This window comes from Lepidochelys olivacea (assembly GCF_965140295.1).
Source record: "Lepidochelys olivacea isolate rLepOli2 genome assembly, chromosome: 3".
Classification (NCBI taxonomy): Eukaryota; Metazoa; Chordata; order Testudines; family Cheloniidae; genus Lepidochelys; species Lepidochelys olivacea.
The window spans coordinates 14731286-14757884 of NC_140413.1; the positions used below are offsets into that span (position 1 = coordinate 14731286).

General features: G+C 40.9%; 1 protein-coding gene across 16 annotated transcripts in view; it reads right to left on the minus strand.

The window, feature by feature from the left end:
* Positions 1-26599, minus strand: part of SUPT3H (SPT3 homolog, SAGA and STAGA complex component) — a 474120-nt gene that overhangs the window by 203894 nt on the left and 243627 nt on the right. For 15 of the 16 annotated variants that reach the window (XM_084624565.1, XM_084624561.1, XM_084624553.1 and 12 more), the window contains one exon: positions 23219-23303. The exons of the other annotated variant lie outside the window; for it this stretch is intronic. In XM_084624565.1, the coding sequence (XP_084480691.1) occupies positions 23219-23303 (85 nt within the window). The remainder of the gene's footprint in view (positions 1-23218; positions 23304-26599) is intronic. 16 annotated transcript variants of the gene reach the window in all.

Sequence of the window (26599 nt, forward strand, 5' to 3'; positions counted from 1 at the left end):
AACCCTGATCCCCCTCCCACCCTCTGAACCCCTCAGTCCCAGCCTGGAGCACCCTCTTGCACCCCAAATCCTCATCCCCAGCCCCAGCTGGAGCCCGCACCCCAGCCCCGGTGCCCCAACCCCCTGCTCCAGCCCTGATTCCTCTCCCACCTTCCAAACCCCTCGGTCCCAGCCTAGAGCACCCTTCTACACCCCGGAATCCACACCCACAGCAGGAGCCCTCACCCCCCCCCCCCCGCCAACCTCCACCCCCCAACCCGGAGCCCCCTCCCACACCCTGAACTCATTTCTGGCCCCACCCTGGAGCCCACACCCCCAGCCAGAGCTTTCACTCCAAACCCGATTTTGTGAGCATTCATGGCCGGCCATACAATTTCTATACCCAGATGTGGCCCTCGGGCCAAAAAGTTTGCCTGCCCTTGTCCTAGAGCATATCTTTTAAAAAGAACATCCAATCCTGATCGTGTAGCCTCCCTGTCAGGAAATCAAACCCTGGTCTCCCACATGACAAAGAGATTCTCATCACTATACTGACGAGGAAGGAGCTAATAATGAGGAAGGAGTGGATTATTAGTGTGAAATAATTAATTGTATCAATATAATTCATCAAAGCAATCTGAATACTAAGCAACTGAATCTCACAGCTGATCATAATTTATCCAAGATTTAATAACTATTAGTCTACTTTACAACTACCAAAGTATATATTAAAAATCAAATAAAAGGTGTTTCAACAATATTTATATTTATAAAATCCAAGCAGGGCTCCATTAAATCCTCAAGGTGCTTAGGCACATGTGTAGCTTTACTGACTTAAGCACATGTGTAGCTTTACAGGTCCCACTGACTTCATTGTTTGAAGTTACATACATACTACTCTAGTCCTTTGTTAAACTGCAGCCTAAGCACATTAAAAGAACATTGACGGTTGCAAAGCCAAACAGTTTGGAAATTCCAGAAAGAAGGCTGCCTGTGCAACTCTAATTCAGCCTCTTTGTGGGTATGCATGATGAGTCTTTTATGACACATTTTTCTCCAGGACCTCCCCATCTCATACAATGCACAGGATGGATAGGTGCTCACTTAATGAACATCTATTAAATATTTTGATTTCTCCTCATTGTTCAATGTGTGGCCCCACACCTCCTTTATTGCACACTATTCAACCCCTGCACTGAAAATAGAATTATTAATTTCCTTCTCGGCTTTTGTAGGACACTCATCACTACAGAGTCTGAGTGCTTCTCAAACATTAGTTAATTTACTTCAAAACACCCCTGTGAAATAAGGGGCTGCTATTATCCCCATTGCACAGACAGGGAGCAAGATACAGAGAGATCAAGGTAAAAAAAACTTCCACAAATTTTGAGTCCAAATAAATTTGACACCTAGGACTTGATTAGTTCAGAGTACTTAGCATTATATAGCACTTCATATGTTCAAAGCACAGCTCCTACTGATTTCAGCTAGAGCTGTAAGTGCTCGGTATTTCTGCAAATCAGATTTCAACACTTCTCTTCCTGCAGTCCTCTGCCTCATTCACTGCACCTTGTATCTTCTATAACAAATGAAGCAAGGGTCCTACAGACAACAGCCTCTCTCATTACACAGCCCTGACTTGTCTCCAGAGCAGGTCTGTCCTGTCCACTAAATGAGACAAAAGATATCAATAAAGCACACGATAAATGGATTATGAACTGGCTTGCTGGCAGATCTAAAAATGTAGCTGTCAATGGGGAATCATCATTGAATGAGTGTGTTTCTAGCAGGGTTACACAGGGATTGGTACTAGGTCCGCACTATTCAATATTTTCATCAATGATCTGGAAGTAAATATAAAATCACTAGTAATAAAATTTGTGGATAGCACAAAGATTGACAGAATGGTAAAAAAATTAGGACAGGGCACTCAGAGCATCTGGATTGCTTGGTAAACTGGGCAACATGCAAATGCTAAGCTACACTTCTAAGAACAAGGAATGCAGGACACAGCTACTGAATAGGTCACTGTATCCTGGAAAGCAGTGACTTTGAAAAGGATTAGCGGTGGTAGTGGACAAGCAACTCAACATGATCTCCCAGTGCAGTGCTGTGACAACAAAGGGCTAATGCGATCCTTTGAGATATAAACAGAGTAGAGAGTAGGAGCAACGAGATGAATTTACCTCTATATATTGTATTGCTGGGACCCATATTGAAATACTGTGTACAGTGCTGGTGTCCACATTTTTAAAAGGATGTTGAAAAATTGGAGAGGGTGCAGAAAACAGCCACAAATCATTAGAGTCCTGTAAACAAAAATGCCTAACAGTGAGCAAAAAATAGCTCAATCTGTTTAGTTTATCAAAAAGAAGACTGGCAGGTGACTTGGGTTGCAGCATATATAGGGAAAAAACACTGGGTACTCAAGGGATCTTTAATCTAGCAGAGAAAGGCACAATAAGAACCAATGGCTGAAGCTTGAGCCAAACAAATTCAAATGAGAAATATGCACAAATTTGTAACAGTTAGGGCGATTAACCATTGGAATAAATTTCCAAGAGAAGTGGTAGATTCTCCACCTCTTGTCTTCCAATCAGGACTAGATGCTCTTCTGGCAGATACGCTTCAGCCAATCCCAAGTTACTGGGTTCAATACAGGGGTAACTGGGTGAAATTTAATGGCTTATTATATACAGGAGGTCAGACAAGATGATCTAATAATCCCTTCTCGCCTTAAACTTTATGAATCTAGGATACAATGCAAAAAAAGGGGGGAAAACAAATTCTTAATTACAGCTAGCCTAGCTGCAGAAATCCATATACTAATTAAGCAGCAGAAGTCTTAAGTGTCAGGATACCCTCTACTAGGGCTTAGTTGTCATGGGAGTAATACCTGGCCTCCAGGAGGACAAGGAGAGGGTTGAAGCTATTCTGGTTAATCTTCTGTAAACTGGGTACCTTCCTTCAGTCTAGGAAAAACATCCTGCTTTTATAACATTTCTGCTTACTTATAACCATTGACTGAAACTGATTTTCAAATTTTTGAAACAAAAGAAGTACCAGGAAATACTCCAAAACCTTGTTGGAACACCAAGGTAGAGAGACCACAGCAAGTTATGTCAACCAAGTTGTAATTTCCTTAAGTAAAGAAAAAACTGAACAGCTTTATCGCTAGTAGTGCAAGTAACACAAAACAAATGATGACCACATCTTATTAAAGTGCACTCCTAGCAATTAAAGATATATGTGATTGATTATCAGACAATCATGACTGCTTTTTAGTGGCAGCTTCCCCTCTCTCTCTCCTCACACAAGTGAAATACCAATAGAACACATATTATTGGTACTCAAGGAAATATTTGTACCAGAGGATTATTTTCTACTTTGTTTTACTCTAAGGCAGGTGTGTCATGAGTCTGCTGTAATTGCATATATGTTGTTTAATTTATCCTACAGTATGAACAGACTGAATACTTGAGGATTTTTCCCAGATGTTTTTTGTGAACTCCTTTCTCCTATTCATGTAAACACACAGTGTGTTCCGGTTTGCTGAGTTGTATATACACTCTGTGACTTAGTACAAAGTCTGAATGTTTAGTTAGCCAGAAGATTGTTTCCATCCTGTGATTCATTAGGTCCCTATGGTACCTCCACTTCCTTTATTTTATACAATCACAAATTATATTAGTTTGTCTTATTTTGATAACCCCTCTAATTAATGTTCTGCACAGGAAACTTTATTACTGTTTTAAAACAGTCTCATAAAACAAGGACTTTTCCCGATACTGAGGTGGCATAAGTGACATTTTCAAATAACTTTGTGACGAAGACTGAACAGCACTTTCCACTGATTGTTTATGAGACTGGGTAATTTATGTAAATGAATGCACTGTTTTCAAATTTAAATCCCTTCTTTTTACCAATGTTAGACATTCTCAAATTAAGTATCTAACATTACAGCTAACATTAAAAATGCAATAAGATGAGCTTTAGAACATAATTTTGATTTCCTTAACAGACGACTATACAGATTATAACAGGACTAATACAGTTTATGAAAGAGGAATTGTAATTTGGTTTCAGAAAAATCATAAGAATACATGATACAACAGCACAACTCCTGTCTATGTCTCAGTTCTCATTTTCTCCTACTTCCCTACCAATTCCATTACTGTCTATGCTACAGCTATGCTTCTCTTTTGTGTACAGACATAGGTTTTTTCCTCTCCTGACCTTGTGCCTTCTTTCACTCTGCTCTGCAATGTTTAGTAAGTGCAGGAGTCAAGTCTGGAAGAGGAGAAGACACTGCATTTTTATTAACTTCACTCAGAGCAGTCAGAAACTGTTCAGACTTCTGAAAATAATAATTCACACTGGGCATATTTTGGGACTTAACATATCATACCAGTGTCCTTATGTAACTCTATATTTAAAATTCCCTCATCTCTCCTATTTCCACTCCTAAAGCACTCAGACTCTGTAGTGATGAGTGTCATACAAAAGCAGTAAGTCCAACAGCCAAAAAACTGTCTTGGCTATCAGGATTACAATAGCCTTGTACCTCTTGATCTTGGACACTATCCTGGGGATGGGGCAAACTGGTGGAAAAACATAGAGGAGTCCTTGAGGCAATCAGGGGAAAAAAAGGATCCAGCTTGGAAAAGAGGAGGTATAGCGGTATATAAAGTCATGAGTGGTGTGGAGAAAGTGCATAAGGAACAGTTATTTACTTATTCCCATAATATAAGAACTAGGAGCCACCAAATGAAATTAATGGGCAGCAGGTTTAAAACAAATAAAAGGAAGTAGTTCTTCACTCAGCGCACAGTCAACCTGTGGAACTCCTTGTCTGAGGAGGTTGTGAAGGCTAGGACTATAACAGGGTTTAAAAGAGAACTGGGTGAATTCATGGAGGTTAAGTCCATTAATGGCTATTAGCAAGGATGGGTAAGGAATGGTGTCCCTAACCTCTGTTTGTCCGAGGGTGGAGATGGATGGCAGGAGAGAGATCACTTGATCATTACCTGTTAGGTTCACTCCCTCTGGGGCACCTAGCATTGGCCACTGTCAGACAGGATACTGGGCTGGATGTACCTTTGGTCTGACCCAGTATGGACATTCTTATGTTCAGCAACAATTCGAGGTTCACACACCTCTGGAGCAGAAATTCAAGCACTTGGGGAAAGTTATTATAGCTCTCTATTTCTCATTTCAGAATGAAGGAAGGGATGGGGCAAAAGAAAACACCACCACCAGAGTGTATTGATCCAATCCTTCAATTTTTTTCCACAAATTTAGGCTCCCTAAAACTTTTTATAAGTAATGCTACTTCACTCAGTCAAAACCCTTTTCTGCATATAAGGATAACAAAATAGAAAAGCAGCTCAAAAACAAGAAATGATTTTTCTCAAAGTTTTGAAGGGAGCAACTGTGCAAGCAGTTTGCACCAAATTAAGGTGCCACAGAACCAATATGAGTTGAGGGACAAAGGCTCAGAGTCTTTAGTTTATCAGCTGGTTCTGAAAAAAAAATGCTTAAGGAAACATCCCCATGCCAGCTCTGTAGCTTAAGCATCACAAGCAGCTGGAGAGGCTGCCCCTGCATGCCCATCAGAGACACCAGGAACATTCTTGGGGTGGCTAGCCCCCTCCTTCCTCTTGCACTGTTGTGGGTACAGTCTATTTTTAGTGTGCTAGCTCAATCACAGCTAGCACAGACAAGTGTCCTCGACATCCCCAGCTCTAAGTATGTACACACCAGCTTGAGTTAAGTGGTGCTTTAAGCTTGAGCTACCTAGTAGAATCATAGAATATCAGGGTTGGAAGGGACCCCAGAAGGTCATCTAGTCCAACCCCCTGCTCAAAGCAGGACCAATTCCCAGTTAAATCATCCCAGCCAGGGCTTTGTCAAGCCTGACCTTAAAAACCTCTAAGGAAGGAGATTCTACCACCTCCCTAGGTAACGCATTCCAGTGTTTCACCACCCTCTTAGTGAAAAAGTTTTTCCTAATATCCAATCTAAACCTCCCCCACTGCAACTTGAGACCATTACTCCTCGTTCTGTCATCTGCTACCATTGAGAACAGTCTAGAGCCATCCTCTTTGGAACCCCCTTTCAGGTAGTTGAAAGCAGCTATCAAATCCCCCCTCATTCTTCTCTTCTGCAGGCTAAACAATCCCAGCTCCCTCAGCCTCTCCTCATAACTCATGTATTCCAGTCCCCTAATCCTTTTTGTTGCCCTTCGCTGGACTCTCTCCAATTTATCCACATCCTTCTTGAAGTGTGGGGCCCAAAACTGGACACAGTACTCCAGATGAGGCCTCACCAATGTCGAATAGAGGGGAACGATCACGTCCCTCGATCTGCTCGCTATGCCCCTACTTATACATCCCAAAATGCCATTGGCCTTCTTGGCAACAAGGGCACACTGCTGACTCATATCCAGCTTCTCGTCCACTGTAACCCCTAGGTCCTTTTCCGCAGAACTGCTGCCTAGTCATTCGGTCCCTAGTCTGTAGCGGTGCATTGGGTTCTTCCGTCCTAAGTGCAGGACCCTGCACTTATCCTTATTGAACCTCATCAGATTCCTTTTGGCCCAATCTTCCAATTGGTCTAGGTCCTTCTGTATCCTATCCCTCCCCTCCAGCGTATCTACCACTCCTCCCAGTTTAGTATCATCCGCAAATTTGCTGAGAGTGCAATCCACACCATCCTCCAGATCATTTATGAAGATATTGAATAAAACCGGCCCCAGGACCGACCCTTGGGGCACTCCACTTGATACCGGCTGCCAACTAGACATGGAGCCATTGATCACTACCCGTTGAGCCCGACAATCTAGCCAGCTTTCTACCCACCTTATAGTGCATTCATCCAGCCCATACTTCCTTAACTTGCTGACAAGAATACTATGGGAGACCGTGTCAAAAGCTTTGCTAAAGTCAAGAAACAATACATCCACTGCTTTCCCTTCATCCACAGAACCAGTAATCTCATCATAAAAGGCGATTAGATTAGTCAGGCATGACCTTCCCTTGGTGAATCCATGCTGGCTGTTCCTGATCACTTTCCTCTCATGCAAGTGCTTCAGGATTGATTCTTTGAGGACCTGCTCCATGATTTTTCCAGGGACTGAGGTGAGGCTGACTGGCCTGTAGTTCCCAGGATCTTCCTTCTTCCCTTTTTTAAAGATTGGCACTACATTAGCCTTTTTCCAGTCATCCGGGACTTCCCCGGTTCGCCACGAGTTTTCAAAGATAATGGCCAGTGGCTCTGCAATCACAGCCACCAATTCCTTCAGCACTCTCGGATGCAACTCGTCCGGCCCCATCAGTACATCAGTGGGGGTGAGTTGAAGCTTGAGTGCTGCTGAAACTCATGCTAATATTGTATCAGACAACAGTGTCATGGCATCTTGTGTGTTCTCTTGTAGCTGCATGGTCTGACCTGTAACGAGCAAAGTCAAAACCAGATGTCACATAGAAATGAGTAGGATCCCACTGAAAACTTGGCATGATGCTGGTCCCTTTTTCAATCAGTTTTTTGCATCTTTCTTTTCCAAAGTGTTCACAAACTTCATTGATAGTTGCTTTCCATTCAGGTCTGTCCCTGGATGCGTCTTCAAAGTTACCAATATTTATGTCACATGAGTTGAGATTCTGCGAAGGGTATCTGTGAAGCATTTGCAATGACTGTCCTTCCTGCACTTTGGCTTTCAGTTCACCATAAAGGATTTTTTTAGGAGTCTATCACCCCCCATTCTGATTACATGACCTTTCCATCTAACCTTAGCTTTGACCATCATTTCCTTGATGCTAGTTGTTTTTGCTCTTTCAAAGATGTTAATGTTTGACACTTTGCTTTGCCAGCGGACCTTTAGAATAGAATGAAGACAGCACATGTGATATTTTTCAAGGTGCTTGATGTATCTGCGGTAAACTGGCCATTTTTACATCCATATAAAAGGGATGCTATTACTGCTGCACTGTATATCATCTTTTTTTGGACAGTTTGATGGCATGCTGGTTGAGTATCCTATAGCAAAGTCTTCTGAAAGCCTGGCTTGTCTTTCGTATTTTGTTTGATACTTCTTGATCCAAGGAAACGTCACTTGAGATGGTGCTGCCAAGGTATGTAAAGTGATTGACTTTATGTAGTTTTGTACCATCAATGGTGATGTTTGTCTCAGTGGTAGTGGTTGACGGGGGGCTGATTGGAAGTGAACTTCAGTTTTTTCCAGGCTGATGGTGAATGCCAACTGTTTAGTTGCCTCTGAGAACCTGCCAAGGATAAACTGTAGGTCACTTTCACCATGACTAAGTAGAGCACAAACATCTTCAAAAGAGCTTCATATAGAAGTTTCTTAAGGACACTTGTCTTTGCAGTAAGCCTTCAGAGATTGAAGAGTTTTCCATCAGTTCTGTACCTTACGTAGATACCCTTTTGAAGGTTGTCGGTATGCAATTCAGAATGGCTGCAAAGAAGAGACCAAAGAGGACTGGTGCCAGCATGCAGTACTGTTTTACCCCATTAAATACGGGGACTGGTTTAGAGAGATCTGAGAGTATTTGACCAGTCATGTCTTCATGGAATTGATGTACGATAATGAATTTGGTGAGGCAGCAAAACATTCTTCCAGAATTTACCAGAGGCTATTTCTGCTTACAGTGTCAAACACATTTTTAGATCAATGAAGGCAGCACATAGTTCTGTGTTTTGTTCAATGCATTTTTCCTGAATCTGCCTCACAACAAAAATAACTCTCACAGGAAAATGACAAGGCAAAAACACCATATCACCTATGTGTGAACACTTAGAATCATAGAATATCAGGGTTGGAAGGGACCTCAGGAGGTCACCTAGTCCAACCCCCTGCTCAAAGCAGGACCAACACCCCCTAAATCATCCCAGCCAGGGCTTTGTCAAACCGGGCCTTAAAAATTTCTAAGGTTGGAGATTTCACCACCTCCCGAGGTAACCCATTCCAGTGCTTCACCACCCTCCTAGTGTTTCCTAATATCTAACCTAGACCTCCCCCACTGCAACTTGAGACCACTGCTTCTTGTTCGGTCGTCTGCCACCACTGAGACCAGCCGAGCTCCATCTTCTTTGGAACCCCTCTTCAGGTAGTTGAAGGCTGCTATCAAATCCCCCCTCACTCTTCTGCAGACTAAATAACCCCAGTTCCCTAAGCCTCTCCTCGTAAGTCATGTGCCCCAGCCCCCTAATCGTTTTTGTTGCCCTCCGCTGGACTCTCTCCAATTTGTCTACATCCCTTCTGTAGTGGTGGGACCAAACTAGATGCAATACTCCAGGTGTGGCCTCACCAGTGCCGAATAGAGGGGAATCATCAGTTCCCTTGATCTGCTGGCAATGCTTCTACTAATACAGCCCAATATGCCGTTGGCCTTCTTGGCAACGAGGGCACACTGCTGACTCATATCTAGCTTCTCATCCACTGTAATCCCCAGGTCCTTTACTGCACAACTGCTGCTTAGCCAGTCAGTCCCCAGCCTGTAGCGGTGCATGGGATTCTTCCTTCCTAAGTTCAGGACTCTGCACTTGTTCTTGTTGAACCTCATCAGATTTCTTTTGGCCCAATCCTCCAATTTGTCTAGGTCACACAGGTCACTTGTCACAAAATGACTACTCTACATCTGACCTATCAGTCTTCATCCGCAAAAGAAACCTGTACAATACTTTCAAAAGACTAGTCTGGGAACTTAAATTCATAACTTTCCTAGACACTAAAAATAATGGACTGAATAGACACATTGGATTTATGGCTTATTATAACAATCTATAATCCACTAACACCAGCTGCCTTCCCCCCCCCCCCCTTCCTTTCCCTCCTATAATGGGAGGGGTGTTTACAGGCCACTTCACCTTGAATAGTCCCTTGCATTGTGGGTTAACTACTCATGCTAAATAATCTGTTCCACCTGGTATTTATTTGTGATATACAGAGCTCATCTTCATGTACGTTTGAAAGCTTGTCTCTCTCGCAAACAGAAGTTGGTCCAATAAAAGATTACCTCACCCACCTTGTCTCATAGACACATAGACTTTAAGGTCAGAAGGGACCATGGTGACCAACTAGTCTGATCTCCTGCACATTGTAGGCCACAGAACTTCACCTACCCACTCCTGTGATAGACCCCTTAATCTCAGGCTGAGTTACTGAAGTCCTCAAATCATGGTTTAAAGACTTCAAGTTACAGAGAATTCACCATTTACGCTAGTTTAAACCTGCAAGTGACCATGCCTCATGCTTCAGAGGAAAATCCCCAAGGTCTCTGCCAATCTGACACAGGGGAGGGGGGCGGGAGGCGGGGGATAAGGTGATCAGTTAGACCCTGAGCATGTGATCAAGACCCATAAGGTAGATACCTGGGAAAGAATTATCTGTAGTAACTCAGAGCCCTCCCTATCTAGTGTCCCATCTCCAGTCGTTGAAGATTTTTGCTACTGGCAGTCATCAATAGGCCACATGCCATTGTAGGCAGTCCCATCTTATCTTCCCCTCCATAAATTTATCAAGCACAGTCTTGAAGCCAGTTAAGTTTTTGGCTCCCACTGCGCCCCTTCGAAGGCTGTTTCAGAATTTCACTCCTCTCATGGTTAGAAACCTTCTCCTAATTTTGAGCCTAAACTTGTTGATGGCCAGTTTATATCCATTTGTTCTTGTGCCCACATTAGCACCTAACTTAAAATACTCCTCTCCCTCCCTGGTATTTATCCCTCTGATGTATTTATAGGCAGCAATCATATCTCCCCTCAGCCTTCTTTTAGTTAGGCTGAACAAGCCACATTCTTTGAGTCTCCTTTCATAAGGTAGGTTTTCCATTCCTCAGATCATCCTAGTAGCCTTCCTCTGCACCCATTCAAGTTTGAATTCACCTTTCTTAAACATGGGAGAACAGAATTGAACAAAGTATTCCAGATGAGGTCTCACCAGTGCCTTGTATAATGGTACTAACATTTCCCTGTCTCTATAGAAAATACCTTGCCTGATGCATCCTAGGACTGCATTAGCTTTTTTTTTTTTTTTTTTTTTACAGCCACATCAAATTGCCAGCTCATAGTCATCCTGTAATCAACCAATACACCCAGGTCTTTTCCCTCCTCTGTCACTTCCAACTGATAAGTCCCCAGCTTATAGCAAAAATTCTTGTTGTTAGTCCCTCAGTGCATGACCTTGCACTATTAAATTTTATCCCATTTCCATTACTCCAGTTTACAAGGTCATCCAGATCTTCTTGTATGATATTTCCAGTCCTCCTCCATATTGGCAATACCTCCCAACTTTGTGTCATCTTCAAATTTTATTATTCACTTTTTGTGCCAAGGTCAGTAATAATAATGTTGAACAACATTGTTTCCAAGGCACATATATGAGGAACTCCATAGTAACCTCCCTCCAGCCAGACAGTTCACCTTTCAGTATGACCCGTTGTACTCTCCCCTTTAATTAGTCCCTTATCCATCTTTCAATTCTCATATTAATCCCCATCTTCTCCAATTGAACTAATACTTATCCATGTGGAACTGTATCAGACACCTTACTGAAATCTAGGTAGATTAGATCTACTGCATTTTCTTTGTTTTAACAAATCAGTTACCTTCTCAAAGGAGGAGATCAGGTTGGTCTGGCATGATCTACCTTCTGTAATCACTTGTTTGAGATGCTTGCTCATCCAGCTTGGTCTACAACCTTTCCCTATGAATTTTTTCCCCTTGCTTGGGATGCAGGGTTCAGATACCTTAAGTCAAAGTTGCAGAAGCTAATTCCAAGCCTCCTCCACATTCAGATCCTTGAATTCTTCAGTACAATCCACTTCCATAACTAATTCCCCCTCTTTTTTTTTTATTAAAGTTAGCTCTTTTGAAATCAAGGACCCTTGTTGCAGATCTATTTTTGTGTATCCTTGCACTTAGTTTAAACTGAATTAGCTTATCACTTGAACCAAGATTGTCCTCTACAACCAGTTCTTCTATGAGGTCCTCACTACTCACCAATACCAAATATAAAATATCACCACCTCTTGTTGGTTCAGCAATTATTTGGTGAAGAACTTTGTCAGTTATTACATCCTGGAAAATCTGTCCATACTACTGGGCCATACTGTTATTAATAGCACTTGTCCTCCAATCTATATCTGCTAAATTTAAATCTCCCAAATTCACAAAATTCCTAGTAGTATTTATTTCATTAAAAACATTAAAGAGGTCTCTATCCATATTCATATTGGCTCCTAGTGGTCTGTAGGATACCTCAAGCACCATATGTCTGTATACTAATGCAAGAAGTATGGGGAATAAGCAGGAAGAACTCAAAATGCTAGTAAATAAACACAACTATGACAGTTGGCATCACAGAGACTTGGCGGGATAATATGAATGACTGGAATATTGGTATAGAAGGGTGCAGCTTGCTCAGGAAAGGCAGAAAGGGGAAAAAAAGGAGGAGGTGTTGCCTTATATATTAAAAATTTATACACTTGGACTGAGGCTGAGATGGAAATAAGAGACAGATTTGTTGAATGTCTCTGGTTAAGCATAAAAGGGGTAAAAAACAAGGGTGATGTCATGTTAAAGGTCTACTACAGACATCTAACCAGGAAGAAGAAGTCGATGAGGCTTTTTTAAGCAACTAACAAAATAATCCAAAGCACAGGACTTGGTGGTGATGGGGGACTTCAACTACCCAGACATCTGTTGGGACAACAACAGATTATCCAACAAGTTCTTGGAATATATTGGAGATGAATTTTTTATTTCAGAAGATGGAGAAGGCTACTGTTCTAGATTTGATTTTGACAAACACAGAGGAACTAGTTGAGAATTTGAAAGTGGAAGGCAGCTTGGGTGAAAGTGATCATGAAATGGTAGAGTTCACATTTCTAAGGAATGGTAGGAAGGAGAACAGCAAAATAAAGACAATGGATTTTAAGAAGGCAGACTTTAGCAAACTCAGGGAGTTGGTAGGTAAGATCCCATGGGAAGCAAGTCTAAGGGGAAAAACAACTCAAGACAGTTGGCAATCTTTCAGAGAGGCATTATTAGGGCACAAGAGCAAACTATCCCACTGAGTATTAAAGATAGGAAGTATGGCAAGAGACCACCCTTGCTTACGAAGATCTTCAATGATCTAAAAATCAAAAAGAGTGCTACAAAAAGTGGAAACTAGGTCAAATTACAAAGGATGAATATAAACTACTAACACAAGTATGTAGGGACAAAATTAGAAAGGCCAAGGCACAAAACGAGATTAAACGAGCTAGAGACAAAGGATAACAAGAAAACATTCTACAAATATATTAGAAGCAAGAGGAAGACCAAGGACCAGGACATCCCATTACTCAATGAGGGGGGAAAAACAATAACGGAAAACATGGAAATGGCAGAGGTTCTTAATGATTTCTTTGTTTCACTTTTCACCAAGAAGGTTGGTGGTGATTCGATGTCTCTCATACTGAATGCCAGTGAAAATGAGGTAGGATCAGAAGAGGCTAAAATAGGGAAACCAAGTTAAAAATTACTTAGACAAATTAGATGTCTTCATGTTACTAGGGCCTGATGAAATGCATCCTAGAATACTCAAGGAACTGACTGAGAAGATATCTGAGCCATTAACAATTATCTTTGAAAAGTCATGGAAGACAGGAGAGATTCCAGAAGACTAGAAAAGGGCAAATATAGCGCCAATCTATAAAAATGGAAAAAAGGACAACCCGGGGAATTATAGACTACCCAGCTTAACTTCTGTACCCAGAAAGATAATAGAGAAAATAATTAAGCAATCCATTTGCAAACATCTAAAAGATAATAAGGTGATAAGTAACAGTCAGCATGGATTTGTCAAGAACAAATCGTGTCAAACCAACCTGATAGCTTTCTTTGACAGGATAACAAGCCTTGTGGATGGGGAGAAGCAGTAGATATGGTATATCTTGACTTTAGTAAAGCTTTTGATACAGTCTCACATGACTGTCTCATAAACAAACTAGGGAAACGCAATCTAGACAGAGCTTCTATAAGTTGGGTGCGTAACTGGTTGGAAAACCATTCCCAGAGAGTAGTTATCAGTAGTTCACAGTCATGCTGGAAGGGCATAACAAGTGGAGTCCCGCAGGGATCAGTTCTGGGTCTGGTTCTATTCAACATCTTCATCAATGATTTAGATAATAGCATAGAGTACACTTATAAAGTTTGCGGATGATACCAAGCTGGGAGGGGTTGCAAGTGCTTTAGACAATAGATTATAATTTAAAATGATCTGGACACACTGGAGAAATGGTCTGAAATAAATAGGATGAAATTCAATATGGACAAATGTAAAGTACTCCGCTTAGGAAGGAACAATCAGAATGGGAAATGGGAAATGACTGCCTAAGAAGGAGTACTACGGAAAGGAATCTGGGGGTCATAGTGGACCACAAGCTAAATATGAGTCAACAGTGTAACACTGTTCCAAAAAAAGCGAACATCATTCTGGGATATATTAGCAGGAGTGTTGTAAACAAGACACAAAAAGTAATTCTTCCGCTCTACTCCGCACTGATTAGGCCTCAACTGGAGTATTCTGTCCAGTTCTGGACACCACATTTCAGGAAAGACGTGGACAAATTGGAGAAAGTCCAGAGAAGAGCAACAAAAATGATGAAAGGTTCAGAAAATATGACCTATGAGAGAAGACTGAAAAAATTGGGTTTGTTTAGTCTGGAAAGAGAAGACCGAAAGGGGACAAGTACATAAAAGGTTGTTACAAGGAGGAGGGAGAAGAATTGTTGTTCTTAGCCTCTGAAGATAGGACAAGAAGCAATGGGCTTAAATTGAAGCAAGGGAGGTTTAGGTTGGACATTAGGAAAAACTTCCTAACTGTCAGGGTGGTTAAGCACTGGAATAAATTGCCTAGGAAGGTTGTGGAATCTCCATCGCTGGAGATTTTTAAGAGCAGGTACACAAACACCTGTCAGGTGTGGTCTAAATAAATATTTAGTCCTGCCACGAGTGCAAGAGACTGGACTAGATGACCTGTCCAGATCCCTTCCAGTTCTACAATTCTGTATCAGGGAAACATCTAGTAGCTCTCTTCCCCAAAGTGATTTTGGCCCAAAACAGACGGTCTTATCCTTTCCATCACTTCTAATTTCTTTACAGTCTACCTCATCATTAATATACAATGTTACTCTACCAGTTTTGCCTTTATTTCTGTCTTTCCTGAACAGCACATACCCTTCAACACCTGTACTCTAGTCATGACTAGTATTCCACCATGTTTCTGTTATCCCTATAATATCTGGATTCACTTCCTGCAACACTAGTTCTAGTTCCTCCATTTTGTTACCCAGGCTCCTTGCATTGTTTTACAAACATCTTAATTGTTGCTGCTTGGCTTTGCCCACATTCCTTGCCCAATTGGCTATGATCAGTCTACTGCCAGTATCGCCTATCTGATTGGTATCAGAACTATCCTTCCTCTTAATGTCCATTCTCTTACCTTCTGCTGTTCCTTTCTCCATTGCAGTATCCTTTCTGACTTGATTTTCCTTCCTCTCAATGTTAAAAACAGGCATGGAGATTACATGAGCATCTCCCAATCATCTCCCTCAAGTTCCTAATTTCAAGTGCTTTTAATGAGTTGTGCCAACCTCCATCCCAGAAGTCTATTTCCCTCCCTACTTAGGTCACCCCATAAGAACTATCCTCTGTCCATGAATGCACCCCTGTGCAAACATCCTAAAGCCCTCCTTCTATCACCACTGCCTGAGCCATCTGTTGATCATCATAATTTTGTCTCGCCTTCATTCTCCTCCCCTAGGCAGAGGCAGAATCCCACCGAAGATCACCTGAGCCTCCATTTCCTTAAGCATCTTCCCGAACCTGGCATAGTCTCCCTTTATATGTTCTAGTCGAGAATCTAGCTGTGTCATTTGTTCCCACATGAAGGATAATCAGTGGATTCTTTCCTGCTACCATTATGATCCTCTTCAACCTCAGGTCCACATGCCATATCTTAGCTCCCAGGAGACAGCACACCCTTGTTCTCTGGACCAACTCTGGTGGCAGGCCTGTCTGGGGACTCCTTACTAAGAAGAACAATCACATAGATGTGCCTTTTTTGGTGATGGTGTGACTCTTTGGTCTTCCTCCTGTTCTCTCTGGCTGCAAGTCCTCTGGTCTTTTATTCTCCCTTGCAATCTTCTGCAAATTATCCTGTATCATCTGGGTGCTCTGAACTCTGGGTATCCCCATTGGCTCTTCCCCTCTTCTTACAGTACTAGCCGCTCCTCTCTTCTTCCATGCCCTCCCTTCTTCTGTTATAGCCTGCTGTGCCACTTCTTCATTTTCCAACTGAGCAAACCTGTTCTTGAGCTGTATTTCTCCTTCACTAGCTGGTCTTTTCCTCTGCCTGGTTCTCATAGTCATATGCTTCTGCTGACCACCTTCCTCACCCAGAACTCTCCTCTCTGAGTTCTTCAGTCCAGTCTTGGCTTTTCCCTTCAGCCTCCTCTTGCCTTTGCTCCATCATCTGCTCGAACCCCTTTCAAAACTCAACTATAGTTTTCACCTGCATCTCCAAGTCTCTAATCTTTTCTTCCATCAGCTCGATCAGGTGGCACTTCACACAAATAAAGCTGTTTTCAGGTACCTACACTAGAATCAGGTGCATCCTGCAGCTTCCACATCCGGTCATCTTCATTATCTCTTCCATTGAGTGAGTCACTACCACTGCTGCCTCTGCATCTGTCATAGCCTTCCTGCCAAGGGAAAAGTGGGGGAAAAACAAACAAATCCAGACCACAACATACTGTCTCCCCCTCCTCCCCCCCAAAACAACCCCTCTAACTCCAACTCCCCTGTTTACAGCTCTGTTCGCTGGCTCCTGTGCTGCTGGCTGACTGTTTGGCTGCATGTATAAGCCCCTTAACCAGAGAAGCCCCACCCCTTGATCAGGACTCTGCTTCTCTCACAGCACACTGCCATCTACCAGCCTGTACAAACTGAACAAAGAAAAAAAACCACACAGAAAACAGAAAAAACACACAACACCCACAAAAAACCTCATTCATTGCCCCAAGATCAGGGGCTTGTCTCCTCCGACAGAACTCCCCCTCCAACTCCTCTGTTGACTACCCATCCCCTAATCTCCCACAGCACACTGCCCCATAGCAGGCTCTATCAACTGAGCAAAAATCCCTGAAAGAACATACAACACCCATATAAATTCACTCACTGCCCCGAATGACAATGGCTTTTCTCCTACCTTCCTCTCCAGTAGAAGTCCCCTTCTGTGATATTCACTCCAATATCCTGGAACTGACACAGCTACAACACCACATACAACACAAATAACGACTGTGGTGTTCTGACCTGATCTAAATCCACACTAGGCCTCCAATAGAAGCTTCTTGCATACTGTTTCAACAAGATGATTGAACAAAATACAAGAATTTTACAACCTACAGCGCTAGTGACACAGTGGGGATGCAACAGCTTGAGTTACAACTCATCAGCAGCTAATGCTATCACTCTGAGCTGCTAATCAAATCTATCTGTGTAATGCGAGTGTTGTTTTGAAGTGTGGTCACTCTTACTTGAGGTAGGCCAACTTGAGATAGTTCTGCTGTGAAGACATACCCTCAGAAAGTTGATGCCCAGCCCTTCACATAGCCTAAGAGTCACACATCCAAATACAATTTAACTTCCTATCCTTGCACCTGACTCTGAAGGTGCACCAACCTGTGTAACAGTGAAATATTTAGACCTTTATTCATCTGTAGCTCTGTGGAAATCACCTATTCTGGAATGATCCTGTGAGTCATGTTGACAAGAGTTCCCTTTGAGAGAGTTTCTGTTACTCCGACAGCTTCTACTCCTGTAATAGGAGTGACATATTGACAGACAATCTCTTGGGCTCAGAATGTGTGTACGAGAAGCACAAGATTGATTAAACGATAATAGCCAGAAACTGGGAGTTGCACTGCTGAGTAAGTGGAGACATTGTTCACCCCATGAGCTGTAGTTTCAATCTCCTGTCCACTTAAGAGAGAGCAGTACTTACTACAACCAGATGGCTGCATTTTCACAGGGTGCTTTCTCTAGACAGAGGAAGCAGGATACATCACAGGCTATGGAGTACTCCAGAGAGTATCAGAAGAACTAAAAGTAATACCTTTCACTATAAAACACTGTTTTAATCTGAAAAAGGAAAGGGAATCAGGAAGAATAAAAACCATCAAAGATGAAAGTTAAGTCTAGCCAGTCAAACTTACTCAGCCTTACCTGTTTCAGACAATAAGCCCCATGAGCAGGTTTAGCCAGCCCCTTTTAAAGGGAAGAATGACATAGTGAAAGGTTTTATTTCTCTATCAGCTGGCAAGAGAACTTATACCCCTGGATGAAATCATGCTCCCACTAAAGTCAACAGCTTAACTCCCACTCACTTTAATGGGGTCAGGATTTCACCCACTGTCTGAACTAGCAAAAATGGACTTAGAGAATGGGGTCTTCCCTTAAGTGAAACAAGAAGGGATCTTCATGCCCCAAAAATGGAAGCCAAGACCTTCAGACTGTTTGCTGATTGGAAAGGTGTTACATATGCTATCTTTCATTGCTATGTCTTAAGTGTCTCTGATGTACAAGAACAATAATAATATTTAGCTCACAAACAGCACTTATCTTCAAAATATGAAATCCACACAATAGATACTTAATGAGTTAGATATTAACCTTTGTATTAATTGGGAAACGTGGGCAGGTAAATTGTAAATTACTTGCACAAATCCAGAGGAAGTAAGCCGCAGAGCTGAGATTTCTGCCTCCCAGTCCTGTGCTCAGATCATGCCTCTCATGAAATAAAATTTCACATCTCTTTACTAAAGATTTCAAAAGTCTTGTCAATATATAGAAACGAATACAAATAAAAATAGAATTTCGGGCTAAATTCTGTCTTCAGATATCATGGGAGGCACTTGTGCATAGTTGAGGACAGAATATAGCCCTTAAGCGTAAGGGAATACCACATTGCACAGAAATTAGTGAATTAACGGGCAAAAGTACGTCATTCAGACTGAACAATATGGTGGACAATATTTAATAGCACAATGCTTTCAGTTCTTCTGTTCTTATTACTCCTGAATTTTAACTGCTTCTAGTTCTTTATATGAACTTTACCCAGCATTTCCTGTCTTGTTTCCCAAAATCTGCTGCTGTAACTAACTGCACTGCTAAGTATTACATTTAGTACTATAATTATTTGCAACAAGCTGTAAACAGATGGAAGCTCATATATGATGCCCCCTTGTACTATGAATCTAGAGCAGGGGTTCTCAAACTTCATTGCACCGTGACTCCCTTCTGACAACAAAAATTACTATATGACCCCAGAACGGGGGACCAAAGCTTGAGCCCACCCAAGCCCCACTGTCCCTGGCTTCTATTCGTGTGTGTACAACACCCAGTACAACAGGGCCTTGGAATGCAGCATCTAAGTGCTACTGCAATATAAATAAATAAAATCTAAGAATTATTATTAAATCATGTATAAATAAATACAAATCAGTTTTTAAACATTTGAACAAAAACTTTCATTTAGCAAGGTTCTTCTCTGGAAATGTATTCCAGAACCCCGATGAATTTGATTTTAGAATAAAAACTTTGCTACTCTGCTCTGTGTGTGTGGGGGGATGTAATTAATTATTTTGAACTTTAAAATTTTTTTTCATGTCATTATTTTGATATATTGAGAATATGTTCCATGTGCCTATTTTCATGTTATTCTTGCTTATTGTTTCTGTTTTCTATTGAGTATTCTGCAAATATCCAAAAATGGATTATTAAAATACAGAAATATATTTAAACATTATTTAGCATGGTTAATTTCCTGTTATTATAGTAATGTATGCAGTTTGCATGTACTATTATACTGAGCTGATATTTTTCTGCCTAGTACAGCTTAACACCTGCTTGAATTATATACTAGTGGTGGAAAAACTGGCCATTTCTATTTGTAGTGCATTATTCAGTACACCAAAGAGATTATTTCTGGTAGCAATCATGATGCATTAATTTCAGAGCAGCATGCTTTTCAAGGATTTGTCTTGTTTTGTGTTGTCATTCCCCAGGGTACCCAGACTTCATGAAGTGTATAATGGTTCAAAGTAGCCACCATATGAATCTGTCCTAACTGGCCCCTTCTTTAATAGAGTTCTGATAAATTTTAAAAATAGGAAGTCAGAACTATAAACTTCAGAGATACCAAAAGTCAACCCATCAGTGCTAATCAAGATGGCAACTTATTTTGGTAGCACATATCTGGATTTAATCAAGTATTCTCTCTTCCTACAAATGCCTACTGAGAAAGATGTATACAACAACATGTTGACCTTCCATCACAAACACAAACAACTTCTTAAATGAAATAGTAGACAAATGTCAAAAATATATCACAGTTTTCAGGAGGAAAATAATCAATTGCATAATGAGATTTATGTAGCACAGTATTTTGACCAACATGATTAGAATATAGGCACTGTGCAATCAACTCAAGTTTACAACAAGCATTTATTACAAAGTTAGTGTGTGGTTTTAATACTCTCATATAGGCATAGTTATCTAAAAATGAGAAGACAGTATGAATATTTAATAACAACTCAGTAAGAATGTGAAATATCATAGGATAACGACTGTGCAAAAATCATTTCCAGAAGCCCACCATGGCATATATAAAAGGCCATGATTTAAGAGTTCCGTCCTGTAGGTGTCAAAGGTCAAAACAATGAGCTATTAAAGATATTTTCACTTCCTCTGAAATAAAGTGCTGTCTTGGGCCAAAAGGTGAGAGGTTAGAAAAACTGTGTGACTGCTGGTCTATTCCCATTCCTCCTCCTGGCAGAAAATCATACATGCTCCTACACACCATTTAGGGTTAACCTAGGGTCATGACCATCGACTAAGTACCCAGATAAAGGAATTCATTATTTATTTATTCAAAAGACTGCAAGACCACAGGTTAAATTTTTGTCAAACACAAATTTTACTCTAAAGTTCAGCTAAGCATTAATAGTGCAATAAAACAAATAATCCTCATTCCATTGCCACTAAAGGAAGAGTAAAGCTGTGGCCATAATTACGTTTGATTAAGGAGACAACTTTAAAAAAGAATTATGATTATGTACATGGCTGTTAGGTCAAGACGACAACTGATTTTTCTTAATAGGTATAAGACTGAAATTGGGAATTTCATCTTATCCTTCATGATGTGGTTCAGACCAAATCCTGTAACTCCAATATTGAAGTTTTTTAAAATGAACTATAAAAAAGCATAAATTATTAATTTGTAGTGAGGTTCACTATTATTCATGTGCATGTTCACAAGTCTAAAAATTGTCCTGCTGTGCTTACAGAATTTTGGGGGACACATAGTAGAATACTATACCTAAATGTTTTGTAAATACCACCAAATGTCAAAATACAGGGGAAAAGAGGTTCTCTTCCTGTTTTGAAACAATTTCTCAATATAAAGTCTTCAGTAGACATGGTTGAATTTTATTTTTAATTAACAAAAAACAAAATCAAAATTTCAAAGTTGCTTGAATTTCACAGGATTCAAAACAGGCCCATTTTGGTTTTACACAACTTTTTGATCACCGTTTTTAATAAAGTCAGGGTTGTTGGTTTTTTTTTTTTACTGAAAATATTATAATTTTTTCATTAAGTATTCCGTAAGCAAAAATGTCAAGCATTTTGATGTTTTTGATAATTGTTTTAAAACATCACACAAAAATGAAAATGTCAATAGATTGAGAATTTTTTAGTTTTGAAAAGGAAAAGGCTATTTTTCAATTGAAAATTTGTTCTTTGAAAAATTTCAACCAGTTTTACCCCCAGTTTAGCTGGGTCTGGAATTACACACATATAGTTACGCAGCACCACAGAACCAGGAACAAACCATATGCCCTGTGTGTTGAACTATGGCTATGTCTCTACAGTCATGAGACTGAAATTATAAAGTTGTATTATGACAAAATGCTGTATCATAAATGCCTATATGTACATGGACCCATCTCTGCTGACAAGACCCTTAGCACATACACCCCAGACAAATACAATGGGAACAAAAGGTTAATGATGGTACTTAACCCTGACAAAAGGTTATGCTAAAAAATAGCTCAAGCCTTGAAAATCCACTTTAGCTGAAGGGAAGGGGAAAGGCAGGAACAATGGAAAGCTACCCAGAAGACAGAAGAAAGCCACACAGGAACAGGGGAACCAGACAGGAAGACGAAGTGTGGGGCAGGAGAAAGCAAGTTCACAGACATGGGTAAGGGGCTCCAGAAGGAGAGGTCAACAAGCAAGTAGCCGCCTCGTGGGGCAGGGGGGCCCCACACATTTTCCTGAGCCCAAATGGCCTCAAAGACTCTGGACCACCCAACAGACTCAGACACAGCTCAAAGAGTGCCCTGGAGTGGTGAGGAAACTGAGGTAAGGACATATATATAGTGTTTATTGTTTTGTATGAACTGTACTCTCCTTACGTGATTAAGGACAAAAGAGCACTAATGTGTTAAACTCTACGAAGTATGTGTGTATATGCATCACAACTACTAAATGCACCTGAAAAAGTTAAACTGTAAACCAGAAGTTTCATATCTTTGGGGTGGAGTTCTGGGAAAGAGGTGTGCACTGTGACTAGAGGTGCTAGGAGACTGGAGAGCAGGTTCCAACACTGGAAGAGGGTGCCAGATAGTAGGTCTGCACACCAAGACTGTGATTGGGGCAGTGGTTAGATGCTGTTCAGGCTCCAGAAGCTTAAAACTCCCCAGGGGATCCAGAGCACAGAGGCTTGGATTCCTTTCACAGCAGTCCGACTGGGTGGGTGGAAAGGGGTTCTCACTTGGACCTGACACCCTTCATATCTGGAAGCTTAACATTGAACATGTCGGCAAAGGTAGTACCTTTGTGTTTCTCAGCAGTGATTTCTCTAGACTATCATGGATCGAATAAATAAATTTGTTAGTCTCTAAGGTGCCAAAAGTACTCCTTTTCTTTTTATGGATGGAATGTTATTCACGTATTCTAAAGGGAATCCTCCTTTTCTCTAAGTACAGTCACTACATGATAATTATAGCCTTAAGAATGAGAGGTAGAACATTTTCAATATTCTTACAGAAAAGATTAGATTGTACCCACAAGGAACATATTGTAATCAAAAGACTAAAGATATTCTTACCAAATTAATCAGCTGTGTATGAATGATATCTTCCACTAATACTGCTGTTTCATGAAGGGGCCTCCGGACATCCCCTAAGGAAAACCTGAAAGAAAATTGTTTCACATAAGGCTACCAAACTGGAAGAAAAAACAAAAACAAAAACACAAACCTCACATGAAACCAAGCAAAAAGAAAAAAAATCACCCATATTTAAACTTCTAGTGAATTGAAGATGAATTGTTTAGTGTGGTACAAAGAAGTATACATAAAAATAATTGGATTAAATTAAGAAAGAGCACTGGGGATGAATATCAGAAAAACAGATCCTAACACAGTGAGATGTATTCAAGAGTGGAATGGCCACTGAAGAGCAGATATGAAAGTCTAACTACTAGGAACAAAACTAGAGTAGCCCAAGTTGTAGTAAATATACTGTAGAGATCAATCCTGTGTTAGAGAGGGGATTCATTTAATAGGCTTAATGACCTTTAATTTCTAGGAAGCAGCTACAGCCACATCATAGTATGGTATTTAACAGTAAGGATATCATTTTCCCTTCTGTTTACAAATTGACATAGGGCCTTTTCAGTTTTCACTCATCAAAATATTTACACTAAATGTTTATGTTAATGTCTTCTTTTTCCAAAGCTAAATGCTAAGCAACACATGCTTTCAGAAGGAATTGTTATGGATTAAAATAAAGGAATTTTTAGGAATTATTACAGATGCGTTGTCAAGTGAATTTTCTTTTATGACCTTTATAATTCAGCCCTACAGTGCCCTGTACATAGCCCTGTCTCAAAATGCACAGTATTGACAAGAACAGGAATAGTTACAGAAGCAGTTGTGGTGGTAGGTTTGAAAAAAAAAAAAAAGACACACAAGAAGGAAATCAAACATTCAGGTGAAATACCAGTAAAACCAAAGAGAAATCTTCACAGCACAAGGATATTCGTTGTCAGCCTAACTTTGATTCAACAGAACTTCTTGGTAAAGGAAGTGAATTGTTCACAGCACTCACGTGATTAAACTGGTTCAAAGGAAGACTCTCAATGTATTGGAAGAACTGAAGTAAGGTGCAGCCCCTATCCTATCTCTAATGTGATCTGGCATAAAAGAAGAGTATCCAACTACTAGGACCAGGCCAAATCTCTCTCTGAATCTGTAATAAATGGCAGGTCGGGGCCAAACACTATGGATCTCCTCAGTCTAATACCAAATTATTCTTACTCTTAACAGCATCATCTGCAAATCACAGGCTAGACCACCAGCAGCCTTCTTAATCCCAAAAAAACAGGGGAGATCAGAGAACATGTGGAATAAAAGGGGAAAAATGGATCATTAGGCTAGCCAATTTCTACCCTATTATGTAAGTCAGATAGGATCCTATTTATTTTAAAAAGGTGACCAACATCTCTTCTGTTCTCCCAATACCCTGAGGTTGGAAGTCCAAGCCACACTCAGGTAGAACTGAAGTATCCAGGATTCTGACTGTGGGACTCTGCTTACCATCTCACGCTTACACTAACACTGTGACAAAACTTCCCATACAAAACAGCAGCTTCACTGCATTGCTGCATGATACACACAACTTAGAAGCAAATTTTTAACACATCAGCCACATTACATGCTGAAATGTGCAACTATAAAATAAGTAGCAATACTCAGCCCTTGCCTACTTTACATATATAGGTTTCAGAGTAGCAGCCATGTTAGTCTGTATTCGCAAAAGAAAAGGAGTACTTGCGAGTACTCACGAAAGCTTATGCTCAAATAAATTGGTTAGTCTCTAAGGTGCCACAAGTACTCCTTTTCTTTATACATAGGTTTAAGAGCTGAAGAGTGAGAAGGAACTTAAAGAACTTTTCCCTCACCTCAATTCCTTCTTCCAGATAAAATAAGACATGGAAATTTCTTCCCTGGCATAAAGTGCAGTACCATAGCCTACTACTACCTGGCAACAGAAACTCTGAATCTACAACAAAGCTTTATTCATATCTCTTGCTTCAAACTAAACGGAGTAGCTGTAACATCTGACAAGCACACTCCAATCATCCAAAATAATCATGAGAACTTGTAAAGAACAATGATTTTAGCACCAGGATTCTCAGGAAAACACAGAAGTCATGGGCACTCATTATTCTTCAAGTCTTGTTGGTTATCTCAGCCTCTACTTTTGGCTCCCTCTCTATCCAATCTTTGATTAGATTATTTTAAATCTTTTCATCCCAATATGCTTCCAACAGAGTGGTTATTGCTTGGATCAGTCAAAATTTCATAATACCAAATGTATGTCAAAACGAAAGAAGCCATTTCAATAATATATCATTGCAGACATGAAGGAAGACTTAGAACATTTTCTAATCTCCCTTTACATTGTTTCTTATGGACCAAATTCTGCCTTCCTTAGTCACACTGAGTTTCTACAACAGGGCTATCTGAGGAATAAGATACTATTCACTGTGAGAAGAGTCAAAGTGGTAGAAGAGGAAGTCACTCATCTTGCGCCGTAACGAAGGTTCTTCGAGATGCGTGTCCCTATGTGTGCTCCACTGTAGGTGTATGTGGATCCCTGTGCTTCTGATTGCTATCAAGGTCTCCTGTGTCCATTTAACCCTCCCATGCCCCATCCCCTCCTCATGCTCTGCCTCGAGGCTACTTAGCATTGCGTGGGCGAACCACCCTTAGTTCCTTCTCTACCGCAGAGTCCCTATCAAAAACTCCAGTGTAGAGGGAAGTAGGGCAGGTTGTGGAGCACCCACAGAGGGGCACGCCTCAAAGAACCATCATTACTGCACAAGGTGAGTAACTTCCTCTTCTTCCAATAGCGCCCCTATGGGTGCTCCACTATGGGAAACTCCCAAGCAGTATCCCTAAGGAGAGGTTGGGGCTTCAGAGTTGAGTCTGTTCTGGATGATAACACTGCATCTATCACAATGAAATTAGGAGGAGGGTGTGAAAAAAGAAATTCCTCATTCCTGGGAGATACATAATATTTTTTTATCGACCCGTTTGCGTGGCGGTGTGGCGAATTCTGGCATTTGCCATATAAACTTAGCTGGATCCAAAAGTGCCTTGTTAATGGGGAGGGCTATCCTGGAGGAGGAGTAGAAGAATATCCAGAAGCTTATGGTGAGTGTCTTTTAACCTCCTCAAGAGATACTTGTAAGGTATCTGCCACCCTTAGTCAGGTCAGACTTTAAAATAGTCTGCCATAGACAGTGGAGGGGGCATTTCTGTCTTATCTGGAGAGAAAGAAGAGATGTTAGTAATTGGTGTAACCCTCTCCTCTAGTCTGACCTCTTGGCTCCTCCAAGATCTCTTCAGGAGGTTCTTAGGCTCTAGAGATGGTGGCTGAGGGGGAATGCCTCGCAGTCTCCTGGTGGGTCACACTAGATG